The sequence below is a fragment of the Coregonus clupeaformis genome, chromosome 20 (assembly GCF_020615455.1).
Source record: "Coregonus clupeaformis isolate EN_2021a chromosome 20, ASM2061545v1, whole genome shotgun sequence".
Taxonomy (NCBI): Eukaryota; Metazoa; Chordata; class Actinopteri; order Salmoniformes; family Salmonidae; genus Coregonus; species Coregonus clupeaformis.
Genome location: NC_059211.1, coordinates 593,349 through 613,942, shown reverse-complemented (window position 1 = coordinate 613,942; position 20,594 = coordinate 593,349). Strand labels below are relative to the sequence as shown.

Genomic DNA, 20,594 nt, shown 5'->3' with positions numbered 1-20,594 from the left:
TTTATCAAAAAATGAAATAATACATTTACATAAGTATTCTGACCATTTACTCAGTACTTTGTTGAAGCACCTTTGGCAGCGATTACAGCCTCGAGTCTTCTTGGGTATGACGCCACAAGCTTGGCACATCTTTATTTGGGGAGTTTCTCCCATTCTCTGCAGATCCTCTCAAGCTCTGTCAGGTTGGATGGGGAGCGTTGCTGCACAGCTATTTTCAGGTCTCTCCAGAGATGTTCAATCGGGTTCAAGTCCGGGCTCTGGCTGGGCCACTCAAGGACATTGAGAGACATGTCCCGAAGCCACTCCTGCGTTGTCTTGGCTGTGTGCTTAGGGTCGTTGTCCTGTTGGAAGGTGGAAGGTGAACCCTAGTCTGAGGTACTGAGCGCTCTGGAGCAGATTTTTATCAAGGATCTCTCTGTACTTTGCTCCGTTCATCTTTGCCTCGATCCTGACTAGTCTCCCTGTCCCTGCCACTGAAAAACATCCCCAAAACATGTTGCTGCCACCGCTATGCTTCACCGTAGGGATGGTGCCAGGTTTCCTCTAGACGTGACGCTTGGCATTCAGGCCAAAGAGTTCAATCTTGGTTTCATCAGACCAGATAATCTTGTTTATCATGGTCTGAGAGACTTTAGGTGCCTTTTGGCAAACTCCAAGCAGGATGTCATGTGCCTTTTACTGAGGAGTGGCTTCCATATGGTCTTCTCCCCCGATTGCTCAGTTTGGCCGGGCGGCCAGCTCTAGGAAGAGTCTTGGTGGTTCCAAACTTCTTCCATTTAAGAATGACCACTGTGTTCTTGGGGACCTTCAATGGTGCAGAAATGTTTTGGTACCCTTCCACAGTGCTCTATGGAAAATTCATTCGACCTAATGGCTTGGTTTTTGCTCTGACATGCACTGTCAACTGTGGGACCTTATATAGACAGGAGTGTACCTTTCCAAATCATGTCTAATCAATTGAATTTACCACAGGTGGACTCCAATCAAGTTGTAGAAACATCTCAAGGATGATCAATGGAAACCGGATGCACCTGAGATCAAGTTTGAGTCTCATAGCAAAGGGTCTGAATACTTATTTAAATAAGGTATTACTTTATTTTATTTTTAATACATTTGCAAAAAAATTAAAAACCTGTTTTCGCTTTGTCATTATGGGGTATTGTGTGTAGATTGCTGAGGATTTTTATTTATTTATTCCATTTTAGAATAAGGTTGTAACGTAACAAAGAAAGAAAAAGTCAAGGGGTCAGAATAGTTTCTGAAGGCACTGTAGCTGTGCAGCGATGCTCTCCATCCAACCTGACAGAGCTTGAGAGGATCTGCAGAGAAGAATGGGAGAAACTCCCCAAATACAGGTGTGCCAAGCTTGTAGCATCATACCCAAGAAGACTCAAGGCTGTAATCGCTGACAAAGGTGCTTCAACAAAGTACTGAGTAAAGGGTCTGAATAATTATGTAAATGTTATATTTCCGTTTTTTTTATTGTATAAATTTGTTAACATTTCAAAAATGCGGTTTTTACTTTGTCATTATGGGGTATTGTGTGTAGATTGATGAGGAAAACAACAATTTAATCAAATTTAGAATAAGGCTGTAACTAATTTTTTTGTTAAAAAAGTGAAGGAGTCTGAATGCTTTCCGAATGCACTGTAACTTGACACTTGACACAAGTGCGCATAGGCATCTCTCTCTCGCTCTCTCGTTCTCTCGCTCTCTCTCTCTCTACCACACCTGCTGTCTCGACCTCTGAATGCTCGGCTATGAAAAGTCAACTGACATTTACTCTTGAAGTGCTGACTTGTTGCACCCTCTATAACCATTGTGATTATTATTTCACCCTGCTGGTCATCTATGAACCTTTGAACATCATGAAGAACGATCTAGCCTTAATGACCATGTACTCTTATAATCTCCACCGGCATAGCAAGAAGAGGACTGGCCACCCCTCAGAGCCTGGTTCCTCTCTAGGTTTCTTCCTAGGTTCCTGCCTTTCTAGGGAGTTTTTCCTAGACACCATGCTTCTACATCTGCATTGCTTGCGCTTTGGGGTTTTAGGCTGGGTTTTGGTATAAGCATTTTGTGACATCTGCTGATGTAAAAAGGGCTTTAAATAAATACATTTGATTGAATTTGATTTATGCATTTCTGTGTTGTGTTTTACTTATCTAAATGAATCTTTATCAGGTCTTCTGTCTGTTGCTCTACAACACATTATCAGCTCTTATCAGCAACAATTCTAGCTGTAAGGTTAACTGCTAGTGCTGAATCTGGTCTGTGTACTGTCCATATCCCCCTCCCTCCAGGTATCTTTTTGAGTGTGGTACCTATGTACCTGGGGGAGATAGCACCTAAGAACCTGTATGACCGCTCACCTCTGTTCCCCTCCCTCCAGGTATCTCTCTGAGTGTGGTGCCAATGTATCTTGGAGAGATAGCACCTAAGAACCTGCGAGGCTTCCTGGGCCTCGTGCCTAGCATCTTTATCTGTCTAGGAGTCTTCATCGCTCAGATCCTGGGGCTACATGAACTACTCGGAAAGGTGCAGTAAAATCTTATCCTTAATATCTTAGTTCATAGTTAATCTTCTTTGTTGGTCTTTTCTTTGGCGTAAATAGATAAAGAAGGCACCTTCTGAAGAGGTACAAACAAATGAAACTTAACCTCTTCAACTCTGGCGCCCTCTGGTGGCATTTTCTAAACGCTGCATAATATTGTATACTACCCTCATAAAGTACATTTCGGTTTCAAAACTATAAGTCCTACAAACACATGCTTAGTACTGTTACAAAGGTAAGAACTGTGGGATTCTGATAAAGTTGAAACGATGTGACTACTACAGAGCCCGAGATGCAGCAGGCCTAAACGCCCTGAAATGTACAGTTTTTTTTCTACATGGTAGACTCATCTTTTACGATGATCTCCATTCAGCAGACTATTTGGCTGCTTTTCATTCCAGAGAATATTTAAAAGAAACTCATATTGACCTCTTGCTGACCCTATATCCTTTGGCCTCTGACCCCTCAACAGGAAGAGCACTGGCCCCTCTTCCTGTCTCTGGTGGTGATCCCCACCATGTTCCAGCTGATGCTGTTGCCGTGGTTCCCAGAGAGCCCGCGGTACTTGCTCATAGAGAAGAGGAACGTCCACGCCACCATCACAGGTGAGGAGGCTCCGTCCATTAGGGGGATACAGTTGATAGTTGAGTTCTTTCTTTCTTTCTTTCTTTTTTTTTCTCTCCTTTTTTATTTATTTCTGGGCATATAGACTAGACTGTAACATACCTAAATGACCTGAATTGCTATTGTAAGGAGTATTATTCAAAGAGATGCACATTTTTCTGTTTGTTCGTTTTTTTGGGAAAAGCTGTAACCACAGACCAATACGACTTGTATTTCAATACTATCCATACTGTATACAACCCTAGCTGTGCTGTACTCACCAGTTTAGTAAACTGAACTTCTCTCCCCAGCTCTGAAGTGGTACCGGTCCAAAGCAAACATCCAGGCGGAGATCGAGGAGATGCAGGAGGAGCAGCGGTCCATGTCCTCGGTCCAGACCGTGTCGGTCATCGGCCTGCTGAAGGACCGGAGTGTCCGATGGCAGGTCATCACTATAGTGGTGGTCAATATCGGCATGCAGCTGTCCGGTATCGACGCGGTGGGTCAGTGTGTGTTTGTCCATACATGCATGCATACATGCAGGAGAGTATGTGTCCGTGTGTGTGTATACACCATATGCCCCTATCACCACCTGTTCTCAGCTGTACATGATAAATCCCTCATCACCACCACCACCATATATTACAGCCTCACTTAGAACCACTGGTGCTGAGTGACAAAGCAGGAGCACGCCTCATTACTGTACAATACACCCTAGACACACACACACATCCTTATTTCATAGTCCAAATGGATCCCCACCCACACTGGTCCTAGTGATAAGGGCCCTTGGCTCTTCAGCACCATGTGGATAAGCACTGGTCTACATGGTCTCATGCTGGTCCCCATTTCACAGCACGGCCACGCTATGCTGATTTTTACTGTCGCAGCTGTTCCAGACACGGAACACAACAGCTCTAATGTGATATCAAATAACCCCAATGTCCACCTTTTAAATTCCGAGGTCTTTACAACCCATTTTCTGCTTGGTGATACTAGATACTAGAAGTCCAATCAGAATTCTACACAGGGATGGGCAAATACCCGTGTGTGGATATGACATATGTTAATGAGTGGGTGGAAAGATCCATATACAGTGGGGAGAACAAGTATTTGATAAACTGCCGATTTTGCAGGTTTTCCTACTTACAAAGCATGTAGAGGTCTGTAATTTTTATCATAGGTACACTTCAACTGTGAGAGACGGAATCTAAAACCAAATTCCAGAAAATCACATTATATGATTTTTAAGTAATTAATTTGCATTTTATTGCATGACATAAGTATTTGATCACCTACCAACTAGTAAGAATTCCGTCTCTCACAGACCTGTTAGTTTTTCTTTAAGAAGCCCTCCTGTTCTCCACTCATTACCTGTATTAACTGCACCTGTTTGAACTTGTTACCTGTATAAAAGACACCTGTCCACACACTCAATCAAACAGACTCCAACCTCTCCACAATGGCCAAGACCAGAGAGCTGTGTAAGGACATCAGGGATAAAATTGTAGACCTGCACAAGGCTGGGATGGGCTACAGGACAATAGGCAAGCAGCTTGGTGAGAAGGCAACAACTGTTGGCGCAATTATTAGAAAATGGAAGAAGTTCAAGATGATGGTCAATCACCCTCGGTCTGGGGCTCCATGCAAGATCTCACCTCGTGGGGCATCAATTATCATGAGGATGGTGAGGGATCAGCCCAGAACTACACGGTAGGACCTGGTCAATGACCTGAAGAGAGCTGGGACCACAGTCTCAAAGAAAACCATTAGTAACACACTACGCCGTCATGGATTAAAATCCTGCAGCACATGCAAGGTCCCCCTGCTCAAGCCAGCGCATGTCCAGGCCCGTATGAAGTTTGCCAATGACCATCTGGATGATCCAGAGGAGGAATGGGAGAAGGTCATGTGGTCTGATGAGACAAAAATAGAGCTTTTTGGTCTAAACTCCATTCGCCGTGTTTGGAGGAAGAAGAAGGATGAGTACAACCCCAAGAACACCATCCCAATCGTGAAGCATGGAGGTGGAAACATCATTCTTTGGGGATGCTTTTCTGCAAAGGGGACAGGACGACTGCACCGTATTGAGGGGAGGATGGATGGGGCCATGTATCGCGAGATCTTGGCCAACAACCTCCTTCCCTCAGGAAGAGCATTGAAGATGGGTCGTGGCTGGGTCTTCCAGCATGACAACGACCCGAAACACACAGCCAGGGCAACTAAGGAGTGGCTCCGTAAGAAGCATCTCAAGGTCCTGGAGTGGCCTAGCCAGTCTCCAGACCTGAACCCAATAGAAAATCTTTGGAGGGAGCTGAAAGTCCATATTGCCCAGCGACAGCCCTAAAACCTGAAGGATCTGGAGAAGGTCTGTATGGAGGAGTGGGCCAAAATCCCTGCTGCAGTGTGTGCAAACCTGGTCAAGACCTACAGGAAACGTATGATCTCTGTAATTGCAAACAAAGGTTTCTGTACCAAATATTAAGTTCTGCTTTTCTGATGTATCAAATACTTATGTCATGCAATAAAATGCTAATTAATTACTTAAAAATCATACAATGTGATTTTCTGGATTTTTGTTTTAGATTCCGTCTCTCACAGTTGAAGTGTACCTATGATAAAAATTACAGACCTCTACATGTAGGAAAACCTGCAAAATCGGCAGTGTATCAAATACTTGTTCTCCCCACTGTATGTGTATGGATGGTTACTGAAACCAACTATATGTGTTTATTTCATCTACTTTTCCTGATCTTGTCCGTTTTAGAGGATGTGTGTTGCTGTAGTGAAGTATGATGAATGAGATGGTGCCATTCATTCATTTCACTGGGAATACTATAAGTCAACGTTGACATATTGGAACACAGCATTGATTAAATATATCTGATTTGACAGATGGTACCCTTACGAAAAAAGATTGCAGTCAGAGTGCAGTATAACTGCAGTACACTGTAGTATAACTGTAGTTAGGGGGCAGTATAACTTCAGTATGCTGCAAATACTGCATCTAAAATAACACTGTTTTTTTATACTGCAGTAATTTTGCAGTGTAACTGCAGTTACAGTGCAGTATAAATGCAGTTCAACTGCAGTACACTGCAGTTATTCTGCAATCACTGCGTCCAAAATACCACAGTCGACTGCAGTTACTGCACTTTTACTGCAGTTTCAAAAATGTTTCAATCTGTTTTTGTAAGGATAGTCGGGAGGATAATGACAACAGTGATGATGAATCAGACATGAATAGTAAGAGCTTTAGAATGACCATTAGCTGAACGTTGTATATTTGTTTATCCAGGTTGAAACAGACGGCCATGTTTAATATGTACACTCAGTTACTAATGTTTTTGTTGTTGATGATGATGATGTAAGCGCTGTACAGTCCAAAACACTGAACAATTGAGTATCCAAAGAACAATGCAGCAAAGATGTAGCCCTACAGTATGTGTATTCAACAACGTACATGTTCACTACTCACAGTTCAGCTACTGATCTACAACTGTCTCTCTTCAGATCTGGTTCTATACCAACGCCATCTTTGAGAACGCAGGTATCCCAGTCCCTCAGATCCAGTACACCACGGTTGGAACCGGAGCCATTGAGGTTATCGCTGGATGCGTAGGGGTAAGCAAGCAGTCATTGGATTACTGTGTGAGCACAACAGCTGAGCATGCTAGCTTAGCCTGGTTCCCCAGACTGAAAGCTACTCTCAATGGTGAGCGACGCGTTCAGTCTGGTTTAATCAGGCTAACATTAGCTAGCCTACTCTAGTCTGAGGTATTATTATTATTGTCTGGTAGCTGGTGGTAATACTGACTTCAACACTCCTTTTGGACAAGCCTGTAGGTTAGCTATAAGGCTATGCCTCAGGAACTGTGAAGCATATAGCCACTGAGATACTATAGTCAAACCACAGCTATATTATATACAGTATATGATATATACATTCTATACAGTACGGCTCTGGTTCAGACCATGTCTGTCCCAAATGGCACCCTATTCCCTATATATTCCCCTATGGTCCCTGGTCAAAAGTAGTGCACTACAAAGTAAATAGGGTGACATTTGGGATGCATCCCATGACTACATTTTCTAAAGAGACATATAGGTCAGTGGACATACTACTGGGTGCTGAGCTATTCCAAGAAACACCGTCTCTGGGTAGCAGTTTAACATTTTTCCCACACAGAAGCATAACATTGACATGTTATGTCGTCGGCCAATAGAAATAACTTGTTCTCCTTTGTTCCGCCTCCAGTGCTTCATCATTGAACGGCTGGGCAGAAGACCTCTGATGATTGGTGGATTTACCTTCATGGGAATTTGCTGTGCAGGGATCACGCTCTCCCTCATGTTCCAGGTACATTAATCTATCCATGTAGAATCTTCCCCTATAGAGACAGGTCTAGGATCAGTTCACCAACCTGGAATTCTACATTTTCTCTGAAAAGTGGAAATCGGATTTCAGGTCAGTTTATAGAAGAAAAATGTAATCTTCATATATTCATTACTATTAGTCTGAATCGTGCAGACTCTCTTTGTTGTTAGTTACTGTCTCTGTGTCTTTGACTGAGTATATTCAGTGACCAGTCAGTACTGTTTGTAATGGGATGACTGTCCTATGGTCTCTGATAATGACTGTCCTGTGCTTCCATTCACTGCCCATTAAGTCCCACTACATCAGTGTTGCCTGTGTGGTGGGGATCATCGCTGGCTTCTGTATAGGACCAGGTAAGACATCTACTCTGGTAGTCTGCTTGTTTGTTTATCTCTGTCTCTCTCCTTCAAAACAGGGTTCTATGCTCAGGAGGTATATCTCTCTCTCAATAGAAGAGTGAGTACTTCCACTTTCAGCAGAAGGGGCTATAATACTACTAATTTAAGTTATTTAGCAGATGCTGTTATCCAGAGAAACTAGGGTTAAGTGTCTTGCTCAAGGGCACATCAGCAGATTTTTCACCAAGTTGGCTCAGGGATTCAAACCAGCAACCTTTCAGTTACTGGGCCAACACGCTTAACCGCTAGGCTACCTGTAGCACTTTGAACATTCCATTTCATCCAATAGACACAGCCTGTTATATTCAACTAGGAAACATTGCTCTCTGGTGGTAGAATATAGAAGTGCTCTTGGAAAGGCAGCCAAAACTCCCCTCACTGTTTACCCGACATAAATAGCTACTCTATTGTATTTCATTAATCTACTAAATGAGGAAATCATAATTGCCACGGTAACAGGAACATCCATTCTTACACCTATTTGTTTGGGGCTCATCGGCTGAACGCAACAGTATTAGAATGCTGATGGTGGCTATAAGCATGATGAATTAGACCAACACTAGTTTACATAATGTCATCTGTCAAGCAGGCAAAATCCATACATCAAGCTCAGATGAGGATTTTCTGTTTGCCGCAATTAGATTTTCAATGGCTCATTGTTCATAATGAATATTTTGGTGTGTGCGTGTGTGATGAATATGCTTCCTTGAGACAAAAACTTGCATTAACAATGTGAAGGGGCCCATATTACTGCATATGTAGACTGATTGTAGAGCCCTACTTATTGATTATATTATCAAGCCTTCTCCCCTATGTCATGATCATGTTCAAATAATGAGGACTTAACTTGACACGTTCATCATTAGGCTTTTCCTAATGTATTATTCCTCATTCATACTATCTCTCATTTCTAACCATGAAGAATTAGATATTTGTAGCAATGAAACCATCTATAGATTCTAAATATTATAGATTCAACAAATTGAGGTACAGATGTAGGATCGTAATTTAATCACTGTTTTGTTGCTGAGAATTTTCCTGCACCGCAGGAAATACAGATGAGCTTGTGATTTACATAAATTCACTGAAAATCCACACTAATACACGGTTATATTAACAGTATTTCACTTTTCATGTAACCTATTTTTGGCCAGCTAATAGCCTAACCACCAATCAAGCAACATTATGGACTAAACATTCAAATCCTGTTGCTGTAGGATTATTTGGCTGTGCCAATACGGGACAAATTAAGATCCTACATCTGTAATTTAGCTCGTATTACACCAATGGAATATAATGGTGGTTTTAATCCTCAATGTACTATTATTACTCTAAAGTCTTGCTGTTATCAATATCATTGGTTTGGTAGTTTGCCCAACTTCACATGTGACTATAACTAGTAGCCCATGATGTAGACTAAGGCTGTGTTCACACAGGCAGCCACGTTCTGATATTATTTCCACTAATTGTTATTTTGACCAATCACATCAGAACTTTTCACATCAGATCTTTTTCAGAGTTGATCTGATAGCTCAAAAGACCAATTAGTGAAAGAAAGATCAGAATTGGGTTGCCTGTCTAAATGCAGCCAATGTGTCTCATTGTGTGTGTGTCTCTGTCCCTGTGTAGCTGGAGTACCCTTCCTGATTACAGCAGAGCTGTTTAAACAGTCCCATCGTCCAGCTGCCTACACCGTGGCAGGATGCCTCAACTGGCTGTCCAACTTCACCATCGGCTTTGTCTTCCCCTTCCTACAGGTCAGAACTACTGGCATATACAGTGAGGGAAAAAAGTATTTGATCCCCTGCTGATTTTGTACGTTTGCCCACTGACAAAGAAATTATCAGTGTATAATTTTAATGGTAGGTTTATTTGAACAGTGAGAGACAGAATAACAAAAAAAAAATCCAGAAAAATGCATGTCAAAAATGTTATAAATTGATTTGCAATTTAATGAGGGAAATAAGTATTTGACCCCCTCTCAATCAGAAAGATTTCTGGCTCCCAGGTGTCTTTTATACAGGTAACGAGCTGAGATTAGGAGCACACTCTTAAAGGGAGTGCTCCTAATATCAGCTTGTTACCTGTATAAAAAGACACCTGTCCACAGAAGCAATCAATCAATCAGATTCCAAACTCTCCACCATGGCCAAGACCAAAGAGCTCTCCAAGGATGTCATGGACAAGATTGTAGACCTACACAAGGCTGGAATGGGCTACAAGACCATCGCCAAGCAGCTTGGTGAGAAGGTGACAACAGTTGGTGCGATTATTCGCAAAAGGAAGAAACACAAAATAACTGTCAATCTCCCTCGGCCTGGGGCTCCATGCAAGATCTCACCTCGTGGAGTTGCAATGATCATGAGAACGGTGAGGAATCAGCCCAGAACTACACGGGAGGATCTTGTCAATGATCTCAAGACAGCTGGGACCATAGTCACCAAGAAAACGATTGGTAACACACTACGCCGTGAAGGACTGAAATCCTGCAGCGCCCGCAAAGTCCCCCTGCTCAAGAAAGCACATATACAGGGCCGTCTGAAGTTTGCCAGTGAACATCTGAATGATTCAGAGGAGAACTGGGTGAAAGTGTTGTGGTCAGATGAGACCAAAATCGAGCTCTTTGGCATCAACTCAACTCGCCGTGTTTGGAGGAGGAGGAATGCTGCCTATGACCCCAAGAACACCATCCCCACTGTCAAACATGGAGGTGTAAACATTATGCTTTGGGGGTGTTGGACGGGGCCATGTACTGTCAAATCTTGGGTGAGAACCTCCTTCCCTCAACCAGGGCATTGAAAATGGGTTGTGGATGGGTATTCCATCATGACAATGACCCAAAACACACGGCCAAGGCAACAAAGGAGTGGCTCAAGAAGAAGCACATTAAGGTCCTGGAGTGGCCTAGCCAGTCTCCAGACCTTAATCCCATAGCAAATCTGTGGAGGGAGCTGAAGGTTCGAGTTGCCAAACGTCAGCCTCGAAACCTTAATGACTTGGAGAAAATCTGCAAAGAGGAGTGGGACAAAATCCCTCCTGAGATGTGTGCAAACCTGGTGGCCAACTACAAGAAACGTCTGACCTCTGTGATTGCCAACAAGGGTTTTGCCACCAAGTACTAAGTCATGTTTTGCAGAGGGGTCAAATACTTATTTCCCTCATTAAAATACAAATCAATTTATACCATTTTTGACATGCGTTTTTCTGGATTTGTTGTTGTTATTCTGTCTCTCACTGTTCAAATAAACCTACCATTAAAATTATAGACTGATCATGTCTTTGTCAGTGGGCAAACGTACAAAATCAGCAGGGGATCAAATAATTTTTTCCCTCACTGTAATTACTCCAGTACACACGTTTTACCGCTGTATGTTGGCATTTTAGTCAGGCTTTTTTCACGACAGCTCTCTATCCAGCTCCCTATCCCCTCAAACTCCCCTCAAACTAATCTGTAGTAGTAAAGGCTTAGTATAGCAGTAGTATAGCAGTAGTATCGTAGTAGTATAGCAGTAGTATAGTAGTAGTATAGCAGTAGTATACTAGTAGTATAGCAGTAGTATAGCATAGTATATCAGTAGTATAGCAGTAGTATAGCTGTAGTATAGTAGTAGATAGTAGTAGAATATTAGCAAATAGTACCAGATGTTTTAATTCATTATTTTAATTGCCATCGTCTGAAGATCCAATTCACATCATGTTCTGTTACTTTTCCCTCTAATAAATTAAATTCATTCAATGAGCAACTCTTTCTCCACCCCCCCAGATGTCGGCAGGGGCCTACTGCTACCTGGTGTTCTTTGGCGTGTGCATGGCGGTGGCGGCCTACGTTTTCTTCATCGTCCCCGAGACCAAGAACAAGACATTTGTGGAGATCAGCCAGATGTTCGCAGCCAGGAACGGCATGCTGGAGGAGGAGAGCAGCGAGCTGTGCGTCGCTAACAACCTCAAACTAGCCAAGATGAACGGCTATGGTGCCGTTGACCTGGAGTACGGAGTGATAGAGAAGAAGAAGTAGACGCCTGTGTGAGTCTACCACCCCTTATGTAAGAGTTCTAGGATAGAGTGTTTGAGATGTGGTCGGCAGGTAGCTTAGTGGTTAAGAGTGTTGTGTCAGTAACCGAAAGGTCGCTGGTTCTAATCCCCGAGCCGACTAGGTGAAAAATCTGTCGATGTGCCCTTGAGCAAGGCACTTAACCCTAATTGCTCCTGTAAGTCGCTCTGGATAAGAGCGTCTGCTAAATGACTAAAATGTTTTAATGTTTTCTCAATGGTGTCTAAGTTCAATTATGGCCATATTTATGTAAATGAAAAAATAAATGACAGAAATCTACTGTATCTCCATACAGTTCCAAAATATAACATTGAATGTTACGAGTTCATACAGTAACCTCCATTGACTCGATGGATTGGTAGGAAGTCAGTAAATCATCTACGAATGTTCTATGTAGCGATCATCAGGTTTCACTCTCTTCCCAGTTATATGTGCCGACGCCCAGCTCTTTTGAATGCATTCCGTAAATAATAATAATATGCCATTTAGCAGACGCTTTTATCCAAAGCGACTTACAGTCATGCGTGCATACATTTTTGTGTATGGCTGGTCCCGGGGATCGAACCCACTACCTTGGCGTTACAAGCGCCGTGCTCTACCAGTTGAGCTACAGAGGACCACAAAAAGCATGCCGGAAGTATTCTTCTCATTTCAAGATCCGTGCCTTAAGTCTTCTTTTCTAAATCTGGCTGAGTACCTTTCTTACAATGTATGGTATAGAGAGAATGTATTTATTTATTGACGCAACAACAGTATCATGATACCACCCAGATATGAATGCAATATCTGTTTTTACCATTTTCCTGATCACTGGTTTTGACAGAAAAGGACAACAGAGGTCAGTTCACATCATGTGAATGGTATAGTTTTAGTAACACTTTATCAGGTGTTATAATGCCTTATAAACATATTCATAGCACATAATAAGGTGCTGTGAACGCTTATAAGGCTTCATAAAAGGTGCTCCAAGTGTTACAGTATCTTCGATCATGTTTACCTTGCTTAGCTCAAGAGAAAACCAATAACTTGAGTTTGTTTGTTTATGTTTCTTGCTTCTCTCTTTTGCATAAGAGAGCTTGTAAATGTGGCTACTGTAGTAGTCATTCCATATTCCAAGGCAGGATACGTTCTATATTGTACGTTATATCGTACCTGTCAAACAGATATGCACAAGAAAGTGTGTAGGAGGATATATACAGTAAACACTGAGTATACCTAACATTAGGAACACCTTCCTAATATTGAGTTGTACCCCTTTTTGCCCTCAGAACAGCCTCAATTCGTCGGGGCATGGACTCTACAGGGTGTCGAAAGCATTCCACAGGGATGCTGGCCCATGTTGAGCCAATGATTCCCACAGTTGTGTCAAGTTGGCTTGATGTCCTTTGGGTGGTGGACCATTCTTGATTCACACGGGAAATTGTTGAGTGTAAAAAACCCAGCAGCGTTGCAGTTCTTGACACACTCAAACCGGTGCGCCTGGCACCTACTACCAAACCTCGTTCAAAGGCACTTAAATATTTTGTCTTGCCCATTCACCCTCTGAATGGCACACATACACAATCCAGGTCTCAATTGTCTCAAGGCTTAAAAATCCTTCTTTAACCTGTCTCCTCCCCTTCATCTACACTGATTGAAGTGGATTTAACAAGTGACATCAATAAGGGATCATAGCTTTCACTTGGATTCACCTGGTCAGTCTATGTCATGGAAAGAACAGGTATCCTTAATGTTTTGTATACTCAGTGTATATTGTACTGTACGTTATATTGTACCTGTCAAACAGATATGTGCAAGAAAACGTGTAGGAGGATATACAGTACCAGTCAAAAATTTGGACACACCTACTCATTCCAGGGTTTTTCTTTATTTTTACTATGTTCTACATTGTAGAATAATAGTGAAGACATCAAAACTATGAAATAACACATATGGAATCATGTAGTAACCAAAAAGGTGTTAAACAAAATATATTTTATATTTGAGATTCTTCAAAGTAGCCACCCTTTGCCTTGATGACAGCTTTGCACACACTTGGCATTCTCTCAACCAGCTTCATGAGGGAGTCACCTGGAATGCATTTCAATTCACAGGTGTGCCTTGTTAAAAGTTAATTTGTGGAATTTCTTTCCTTCTTAATGCGTATGAGCCAATCAGTTGTGTTGTGACAAGGTAGGGGTGGTATACAGAAAATAGCCCTATTTGGTAAAAGACTAAGTCCATATTATGGCAAGAACAGCTCAAATAAGCAAAGAGAAGCGACAGTCCATCATTACTTTAAGACATGAAGGTCAGTCAACCCAGCAAATTTCAAGAACTTTGAAAGTTTCTTCAAGTGCAGTCGCAAAAACCATCAATTGCTATGATGAAACTGGCTCTCATGGGGACCGCCACAGGAAAGGAAGACCCAGAGTTACCTCTGCTGCAGAGGATAGGTTCACTAGAGTTACCAACCTCAGAAATTGCAGCCCAAATAAATGCTTCACAGAGTTCAAGTAACAGACACATCTCAACATCAACTGTTCAGAGGAGACTGTGTGAATCAGGCTTTCATGGTCAAATTGCTGCAAAGAAACCACTGCTAAAGGACACCAATAAGAAGAAGAGACTTGCTCGGGCCAAGAAACAAGAGCAATGGACATTAGACCGGTGGTAATCTGTCCTTTGGTCTGATGAGTCCAAATTGGAGATTTTTGGTTCCAACCGCCGTGTCTTTGTGAGACGCAGAGTAGGTGAACGGATGATCTCCGCATGTGTGGTTCCCACCTATGAAGCATGGAGGAGGAGGTGTGATGGTGTGGGGGTGCTTTGCTGGTGACATTATCAGTGATTTATTTAGAATTCAAGGCACACTTAACCAGCATGGCTACCACAGAATTCTGCAGCGATACGCCATCCCATCTGGTTTGTGCTTGGTGGGACTATCATTCGTTTTTCAACAGGACAATGACCCAACACACCTCACACACCTCATATTAAGGTATATTTGACAAAGAAGGAGAGTGATGGAGTGCTGCATCAGATGACCTGGCCTCCACAATCACCCGACCTCAACCCAATTGAGATGGTTTGGGATGAGTTGGAACGCAGAGTGAAGGAAAAGCAGCCAACAAGTGCTCAGCATATGTGGGAACTCCTTCAAGACTGTTGGAAAAGCATTCCAGGTGAAGCTGGTGGAGAGAATGCCAAGAGTGTGCAAAGCTGTCATCAAGGCAGGTGGCTACTTTGAAGAATCTAAAATCTAAAATATATTTTGATTTGTTTAACACTTTATTGGTTACTATATGATTCCATATGTGTTATTTCATAGTTTTGATGTCTTCACTATTATTCTACAATGTAAAAAATAGTAAAAATGAAGAAAAACCCTTGAATGAGTAGGTGTATCCAAACTTTTGACTGGTAGTGTATATACAGTGAGGGAAAAAAGTATTTGATCCCCTGCTGATTTTGTACGTTTGCCCACTGACAAAGACATGATCAGTCTATAATTTTAATGGTAGGTTTATTTGAACAGTGAGAGACAGAATAACAACAAGAAAATCCAGAAAAACGCATGTCAAAAATGTTATAAATTGATTTGCATTTTAATGAGGGAAATAAGTATTTGACCCCTCTGCAAAACATGACTTAGTACTTGGTGGCAAAACCCTTGTTGGCAATCACAGAGGTCAGACGTTTCTTGTAGTTGGCCACCAGGTTTGCACACATCTTAGGAGGGATTTTGTTCCACTCCTCTTTGCAGATCTTCTCCAAGTCATTAAGGTTTCGAGGCTGACATTTGGCAACTCGACCTTCAGCTCCCTCCACAGATTTTCTATGGGATTAAGATCTGGAGACTGGCTAGGCCACTCCAGGACCTTAATGTGCTTCTTCTTGAGCCACTCCTTTGTTGCCTTGGCCGTGTGTTTTGGGTCATTGTCATGCTGGAATACCCATCCACGACCCATTTTCAATGCCCTGGCTGAGGGAAGGAGGTTCTCACCCAAGATTTGACAGTACATGGCCCCGTCCATCGTCCCATTGATGTGGTGAAGTTGTCCTGTCCCCTTAGCAGAAAAACACCCCCAAAGCATAATGTTTCCACCTCCATGTTTGACGGTGGGGATGGTGTTCTTGGGGTCATAGGCAGCCTTCCTCCTCCAAACACGGCGAGTTGAGTTGATCCCAAAGAGCTCGATTTTGGTCTCATCTGACCACAACACTTTCACTCAGTTCATCTGGCAAACTTCAGACGGCCCTGTATATGTGCTTTCTTGAGCAGGGTGACCTTGCGGGCGCTGCAGGATTTCAGTCCTTCACGGCGTAGTGTGTTGCCAATTGTTTTCTTGGTGACTATGGTCCCAGCTGCCTTGAGATCATTGACAAGATCCTCCCGTGTAGTTCTGGGCTGATTCCTCACCGTTCTCATGATCATTGCAACTCCACGAGGTGAGATCTTGCATGGAGCCCCAGGCCGAGGGAGATTGACAGTTATTTTGTGTTTCTTCCTTTTGAGAATAATTGCACCAACTGTTGTCACCTTCTAACTAAGCTGTTTGGCGATGGTCTTGTAGCCCATTCCAGCCTTGTGTAGGTCTACAATCTTGTCCATGACATCCTTGGAGAGCTCTTTGGTCTTGGCCATGGTGGAGAGTTTGGAATCTGATTGATTGATTGCTTCTGTGGACAGGTGTCTATTTATACAGGTAACAAGCTGAGATTAGGAGCACTCCCTTTAAGAGTGTTCTCCTAATCTCAGCCCGTTACCTGTATAAAAGACACATGGGAGCCAGAAATCTTCTGATTGAGAGGGAATCAAATACTTATTTCCCTCATTAAAATGCAAACATTTTTTAAATGCGTTTTTCTGGATTTTGTTGTTGTTATTCTGTCTCTCACTGTTCAAATAAACCTACCATTAAAATTATAGACTGATCATTTCTTTGTCAGTGGGCAAACGTACAAAATCAGCAGGGGATCAAATACTTTTTTCCCTCACTGTATACAGTATATATTTTTTGTTTTTACCCCCTTTTTCTCCCTAATTTCGATCTTGTCTCATCGCTGCAACTCCCCAACGGGCTCGGGAGGCGAAGGTCAAGTCAATCGTCCTCCGAAACATGACCTGCCAAACCGCGCTTCTTAACACCCGCCCGCTTAACCCGGAAGCCAGCCACACCAATGTGTCGGAGGAAACACTGTTCACCTGATGACCGAGGTCAGCCTGCAGGCACCCGGCCCGCCACAAGGAGTCACTAGAGCGCAATGAGCCAAGTAAAGGCCCCCCGGCCAAACCCTCCCCTAACCCGGACGACACTAGGCCAATTGTGCGCCACCCTATGGGACTTCCGATCACAGCCGGTTGTGATACAGCCCAGGATCAAACCCGGGTCTGTAGTGACGCCACAAGCAATGCGTTGCAGTGCCTTAGACCACTGCGCCACTCGGGAGGCACCCTCTGTTTTTTTATTTTTAATACATTTGCAAACATAAAAAAAAAATCTGTTTTCACTTTTTCATAATGGGGTATTGTGTGTAGATTGATGAGGAAAAAATTATATGTAATCAATTTGAGAATAAGGCTGTAACGTAACAAAATGTGGAAAAAGTAAATGTGTCTGAATACTTTCCGAATGCACTGTACATGCTCCGAGTATCAAAGCAGCTGTATAGATTTGTTCAGAATCCTTGTATTTACATTTGGAATATTTGAATGTGTCTTTAACTATTGCTGCTATGCATATAGTATAATGTAGAGCTAGTATAGTACTGTAGAGGGTTGAGTAAAATGTCATTTGTTGTTCTATATTCAAATGTATGTAAATTATAGGAATAAATATGCTTGAACCTGTTTCCTGTCTTTGGTTATGGTGCGTCATGGTTTTATGATATTTTTCAGCCCTGACAAGTCACATATTTTACGTTTGAATAGTCAATCAGGCAAGATCAGACACAACCTTTATCATGACTCGGGCTGTGTCCCAAACGTCACCCTATTCCCAATGTAGTGCACTACTTTTGACCAGGGCCCACTCCACTGCTCTAGACTACATTTACAATAGTGGTTGCTCTGTCGAACTTTCATCAACTACACTTCTAATCAACTAGGCTATAACCATTTGAGGTGTTGTGTGCACTAATTCTTAGCTGTTTACAAAAGAAAGTGGCGGGTTAACGCTTTGTTGTTGTTTAAGTCCCAGATTGTCCCTTTAAATCATATCTTTAGGTAAGGTCAACTTCTCCCTCCTGTAAACATCTTTAGAGAACTACCTCAAACATTATATTTAGCCACGCACAGGCCTGTTTTCTACAACCATTTTGAAGCAAAGGTCTGGTGACAGTTCACCGTGAGATATTGTCACACAGCCTGGTGTAATGGAGCATTATGGTGGATCAGATGATAAGAAATTAAATGATGCCGCTCTCTGTCTCTCTAACCCCTAGGCTGCTGCTTCCATCTGCACACACAGCCCCTGCAGAAGGGCCCGCGAACCCCCGACTGGGGCCACAATGGATACGTGTTGTCAAGCGACTGCCTGAGTCTCTCAACAGAGAAAAAGAGAGGAGTAGCTGAGGAAATACCACATCTGCTTTGTTTGGGATTTGAAAGTAGAACTCAATGTCATGGTTTTCAGAATGTGTCATTCTGAATTGGAGGTGGCCCTAAGGTCAGAGGTGAGAGCAAGGTCATTGGTGATGTGTGTTAAAATATAGATTGATGGTAGTTTTGTTGCTGGCTGGAGGCAAATTAACTGATTGTGTTTACACAACGTTATTGTCATTTAAAAGGTATTTTGTCATGGAGAGCAAAGTATATACTGTACAAAATGACACACACACACACACACACACACACACACAAACACACTGACCAACACACACACGCACAAACACACAAATCAAAACACTACACGCACATTCCTGTACTTTTCTCCACGTCTCATCACTCCTTTCCCCCCTTGTTGTCTCCAGTCCACACCACAGATGAATTAACGCTTGCTTCTAGAACAATGCATCTAATTCCTAGCCCGCCCTTCCCTCCTCGCTCTCCTCACCCTCCTCGCCGCATCCCTATTGGCTGTTACTGGCTGCCAGCCCGGCCCACCTGCCCCCCCCCTGCCCCCCCACTCCCCTTAATGTGACTGGTCTGTGGAATGATGGATCACCCCTTGTCACTTCCCCCTTCTCGTCCAATCAAGCACCAGCCCGTGGAAATTGATTGTTCTAATTTGCTCTCATTATTATGATGACATTAAGCACAATATACAGACACAGCTCACTGTCAGATCTGTCCAGGGCTGTCATTAGTTACAGAGGCTGCTGGGAAGGCGTCTCAGATGGGCTTTTTTTCAGAGTGCGGCGGCGGAGAGTGAGTGGAGGGAAACAGGGTGGATTTGAAGGAAAGTGTTCTTAATAAGATTTGCTATGCACACACACACACACACACACACACACACATGCACACAGGAGAACAGACAGACAGGCAAGCACTCATGCAGACATGCACTAGTATGCGCACAAACACACACACACACACACACACACCCCCCTTTCAGATGTGATGTAGCATCAAATTATGTTCAGTTCAGTGCTTCTCCGAAGAGAGAAGAGGATATGATTAAGTCCTAGCGTGTCAAGAACAAGGTGTTCACACACTGCCACATCAGAGGGAAATGGGAAATGGCCTAGTCTCTGAACACAGAATCAGTTTGCATGTCTGTACACTTGCACTTAGGTAAATAGCAGCCTCCAGTCTGTCTCTTTACGTTTAAAAGTGGGATATGTTGTCTGTCTCTCAGAAGGGTCAACAGACTGTCCTTCATCCCAACAGCACAGCATGATGTAGCTACAGAGCTATCTACCCCTCCTGCTCACTCCACTCTGACCAGTTGATTGGACATTGGGTCACTTTGCCTCCTCTCAACCTTGCAGTGTGCATTAGGCATATAGCTAGTTGTCTATGACATATTAGACCCTCACAAACTTCTGCAGATGCACCATCGAGAGCATCCTGTCGGGCTGTATCACCGTCTTGTACAGCAATTGCACTGTCCGCAACCGCAGGGCTCTCCAGAGGGTGGTGTGGTCAGGCCAACGCATCACTGGGGGCACACTGCCTGCCCTCCACTACATCTACAGCACCCGGTGTCACAGGAAGGCCAAAAAGATCATCAAGGACCTCAGCCACCCGAGCCACAGCCTGTTCAACCCCCTACCATCTAGAAGGAGGAGACAGAACAGGTGCATCAAAGCTGGGACCGACAGACTGAAAAACAGCTTCTATCTCCAGGTCATCAGACTGTTAAAGTCACCGCTAGCCTTAGTTACTGTTCTAGCCGGCTACCACCCGGTACCCTACCCTGCACCTTAGACTCTATGTACACTGTAATATTGTATACATACTGTTTTACCCACTTTATACTGTATTCTAGTCTTGGCTCATCCTATATAACTACTGCTGTACACACCTTTTCTGATCATACACTGTCCATACGGTCTATACACACCATTGTATATATATATTTAAGCAACAAGGCACGAGGGGGTGTGGTATATATGTGGCCAATATACCACGGCTAAGGGCTGTTCTTACGCACGACGCAACGCGGAGTGCCTGGATACAGCCAT

The 20,594-nt window shown here is 43.1% G+C and overlaps 1 protein-coding gene across 2 annotated transcripts in view; it reads left to right on the top strand.

Moving 5' to 3' along the window:
- Window positions 1-19,076, top strand: part of slc2a15b (solute carrier family 2 member 15b) — a 47,511-nt gene extending 28,435 nt beyond the window's left edge. Inside the window, exons 5-13 of one of the 2 annotated variants that reach the window (XM_041838869.2) lie at window positions 2,393-2,538; window positions 3,027-3,159; window positions 3,469-3,656; window positions 6,671-6,781; window positions 7,416-7,517; window positions 7,828-7,888; window positions 9,563-9,690; window positions 11,697-11,956; window positions 18,411-19,076. In XM_041838869.2, coding sequence (XP_041694803.2) covers window positions 2,393-2,538; window positions 3,027-3,159; window positions 3,469-3,656; window positions 6,671-6,781; window positions 7,416-7,517; window positions 7,828-7,888; window positions 9,563-9,690; window positions 11,697-11,948 — 1,121 coding nt within the window. In that variant the 3' untranslated portion in view covers window positions 11,949-11,956; window positions 18,411-19,076. Of the gene's footprint in view, window positions 1-2,392; window positions 2,539-3,026; window positions 3,160-3,468; window positions 3,657-6,670; window positions 6,782-7,415; window positions 7,518-7,827; window positions 7,889-9,562; window positions 9,691-11,696; window positions 11,977-18,410 lie in introns of both variants that reach the window. The other variant, XM_045205761.1, reaches the window with a different exon arrangement.
- Window positions 19,077-20,594: the final 1,518 nt, after the last annotated feature.